The sequence below is a fragment of the Trifolium pratense genome, linkage group LG1 (assembly GCF_020283565.1).
Source record: "Trifolium pratense cultivar HEN17-A07 linkage group LG1, ARS_RC_1.1, whole genome shotgun sequence".
In the NCBI taxonomy this organism is placed as follows: Eukaryota; Viridiplantae; Streptophyta; class Magnoliopsida; order Fabales; family Fabaceae; genus Trifolium; species Trifolium pratense.
Window position 1 is genome coordinate 2201698 of NC_060059.1, and position 3475 is coordinate 2205172.

The following is a 3475-nucleotide window of genomic DNA, read 5'->3' on the forward strand; positions in this document are numbered from 1 at the left end:
TATAGTGCAGTGTGTTCAAAATATTATAATGTTTGTGTAATTAATTATGGATGACTGTTTTTTTAACGGGGCATCGTGTGTAGGATACAAATATTTTCCCTACTTATAATTATCGGTTGTTATAAAAAAAATAAAAAAATCAATTGACATTAAAATTTGTGGTGTGGCTACTCTTTTTCACTAAAAATCTAAATAGAGACAATGTGTTATTAGCATTTCATGTATATTTTACAAGAAAAAACATTTGATCTAAAATTTAAGGTTTCTCTTAACATAAAATAAAATATCAATGAAAAATAAGTAATCTTGTTTAAAGGTAAAATAAAACACTGAACGAAAAAAATAGAACTTCTTTTTGCACCCTCTGAACTTTTCAAACGCCCTCTAGATCTCCTAAAATACCTCTCTCGCAAGATAAGTAGCAAGTGTTGAATGATGCATAATTTGAAAAAACACGGTTCGCTATTTAAGCGAACTGATTTCGCACTTTACCTAGAAAATTTTATAAAACTATTTTCATAGGAGTGAAGGAAAGGTGAAGGGAACAAATATTATATTTTATATTGTTCGCTACAAGTAGCAAGCTATATTTTTCTAGGTTTTGCGCCCCCTGAATTCGCTACTTAAATAGCAAATTAATTTTCAGATTTTCGCCCCATTTAGGAGTTGGTACTTAAGTAGCAAGGGATATTTTTTGAATTTTTGGGGCGCACGAGAAAACCTAGGGGTGCAAAAAGATGTTCTTGAAGAAAAATAAATTAAGGTAATCTGACCCATTAATGGTAAAAACCCTAAACTAAATTGGGCCAGCCCAGTCCTAATATAAATTGAATCATTATCATCGTTGCACACTCTCTGGTCTCTACTCCAAAACTAGGGTTAGTTGTTTTCAGATCTCGCGCCATCATCTTCCTCAACCCCCTTCCGATTCTGCAAATATGGCGACTCAAATGAGCAAGAAGAGAAAGGTATATTCCACAAATCTCATTTCTATCCTTCCACTGTTTCTGCTTTTGTTCAATTTTATACGTTGTTGTTAAGATTTGTGAGTTTTGTATTGTAGTTCGTTGCCGATGGAGTTTTCTTCGCTGAATTGAATGAAGTTTTGACCCGTGAACTTGCTGAAGATGGTTACTCTGGTGTCGAAGTTAGGGTTACACCTATGCGCACTGAGATTATCATCAGAGCTACTCGTACCCAAGCTGTTCTTGGTATGTTAATGAATTAAATTTTGAAAATTTTAATTACTTTGGTTGAATTGAATTTGATTTGATATGAATTGTTATTGTTATTCATTTTGGGATTTTTTGTTGTTTTTTATTTATAGGGGAAAAGGGAAGGAGAATTAGAGAACTTACCTCAGTGGTTCAGAAGAGGTTTAAGTTTCCTGAAAACAGTGTTGAACTTTATGCTGAAAAGGTTAACAATAGAGGTCTTTGTGCTATTGCTCAAGCTGAATCTCTTCGTTACAAGCTCCTCGGCGGTCTTGCTGTGCGCAGGTATATTATTTATTGGATTTTCAAAATTGAATCTTATAATGCTAGCAATAATACATTAGATTATTATTTGTTGCAAAGTAAGAATTTGATATTTCTAGTTTTTCTATTGCTTAATGATTATTGATGCTTAACATAAATGCTATCTCAAATTACAACTTAAAAAAGTTTTATTATATTGACTTTGATCATCAAAGAATGAATACAACTCCTTTGATATTGATGTGTAACATAAATGTTGCAACAAATTACATATTTAGCGGAAGTTTTATTCCAGAACAAAGTCCATCATAAATAATTTTTTTATCAAATGTTATTTGTTTGCTGTTGATTTGGAAATGTAAGAATGGTTCATTTTATTTAATTTTATGATTGATTTAAACTAGACTAGCTTGAGATGTTGTGTGAAGTCCTAACTTGTTATCTTGTCTTACTACATCCTAAATAATGAAAATGATATGTTTAGCTGTCAAAGCATAATGGCTTCTTGCTCTGCAAGCCATATTTTATCTTTAATGTGTGCTTTTGGTGTAAATCACATATTGTTTCTACACTAATTGTAATACAACCCTACTATCAAATAATTGTAACACATCCCAGGTTTCTTAGTTATGTGAACACATAAAATGTTATAATGAATCCACTCAAATTGTTTAATAGTTGTCCACCTTTAAAGTTATGTGCATGATTGTTTCTTTATCATCATAGATGTTTTTCTGTAACGACAGGTTTCGACATTTTATATGACTAGAGATTATCCTAGAGATGCTAATTTTTGAAAGGATAATGCTAACATGTGCCCTAGAGCTGGTAAGGGCACATGTTAGGAAACTCAATATAGAAATTTTGTCTTAAAACCGGCACATTAAAATTTCTAAAAGTCAGAATGTTTTTCTCAATGCTAAGCTTCCACTTTTAGCAAGACCCTTTTTGAAAAGTGAAAACCTTCCCATTTTAATTTCTTGGACATATTTTTTTTGCTGACAATACTAACCATGTCACAAATTATATGTTGCAGGGCTTGCTATGGTGTTTTGAGATTCGTTATGGAAAGTGGGGCCAAAGGATGTGAGGTTTGTTCTGTATAAACAGCTTTGAACTCATTTATTATATTATGTTTTGTACTAAGTTGATTGTGTAATTGCTGTTTGATTTTATTAGGTCATTGTCAGTGGAAAATTGAGGGCCCAAAGAGCTAAATCCATGAAGTTCAAGGATGGATACATGATTTCTTCTGGGCAACCAGTCAAAGATTACATCGACTCTGCTGTTAGACATGTTCTCCTCAGACAGGTTTGCTTATGCTCTTCATAGTTAACTGTTAGAATTATTTTGCCAGCAGCGTTTTCTTATTGTTCATTCATTTTGTTTGTTACAATTTTTTACTTGCTGTCTTGTAGGGTGTTCTTGGTATCAAAGTGAAGATCATGCTTGATTGGGATCCTAAAGGGAAACAGGGTCCTAAAACTCCCCTCCCTGATATTGTCACTATCCACACTCCAAAGGAAGAGGAGGATTACAGCACGACTGCTGCTGCTATTTTGCCCACTACTGATCTTGAGGGTCCCATTGTTGCTTAAAGATGTTGTGATTTTTCTTGAGTTTTTCCCCGTAGCTGAACTTTCGTGCAATATTTATTTTCAAACACTTCGTTCAAAATTTTGTAGTTTCTTGACTCGTTATGGAAGTTGCTATACTCAATTACAAGCGTTTAAGCATTAATTATTATTATTTTTCTTATTACTTCCCTCATTAGACTTAGATTTCTGCTTTCTTTATGCAATTTTCTACTTTTTCTCCCTTCTCCACAATTTCTTTTATTTACTATATATCCGATAATTTTTTACTATCTCTTTCGTGATTGAAAGATGATCTCTATTTTTAATATCTATGTAGTAAATGTTATTGACAACGATTTCAATTAACTTTTATGTTAGTAATCTTCTATTTTTAAATAGCATAACAAAATGTGTGGCCTG

At 32.5% G+C, this 3475-nt stretch overlaps 1 protein-coding gene across 1 annotated transcript; it reads left to right on the top strand.

The window, feature by feature from the left end:
* The first annotated feature begins 809 nt into the window (after positions 1–809).
* On the top strand, positions 810–3236 carry LOC123899976 (40S ribosomal protein S3-1). The gene is made up of 6 exons (XM_045951254.1): positions 810–968; positions 1064–1211; positions 1328–1499; positions 2515–2569; positions 2658–2789; positions 2897–3236. The coding sequence occupies exons 1-6, from the start codon at positions 939–941 to the stop codon at positions 3074–3076; spliced, it is 717 nt and encodes a 238-aa protein (XP_045807210.1). The 5' UTR covers positions 810–938; the 3' UTR covers positions 3077–3236.
* The last annotated feature ends 239 nt before the right edge of the window (positions 3237–3475 follow it).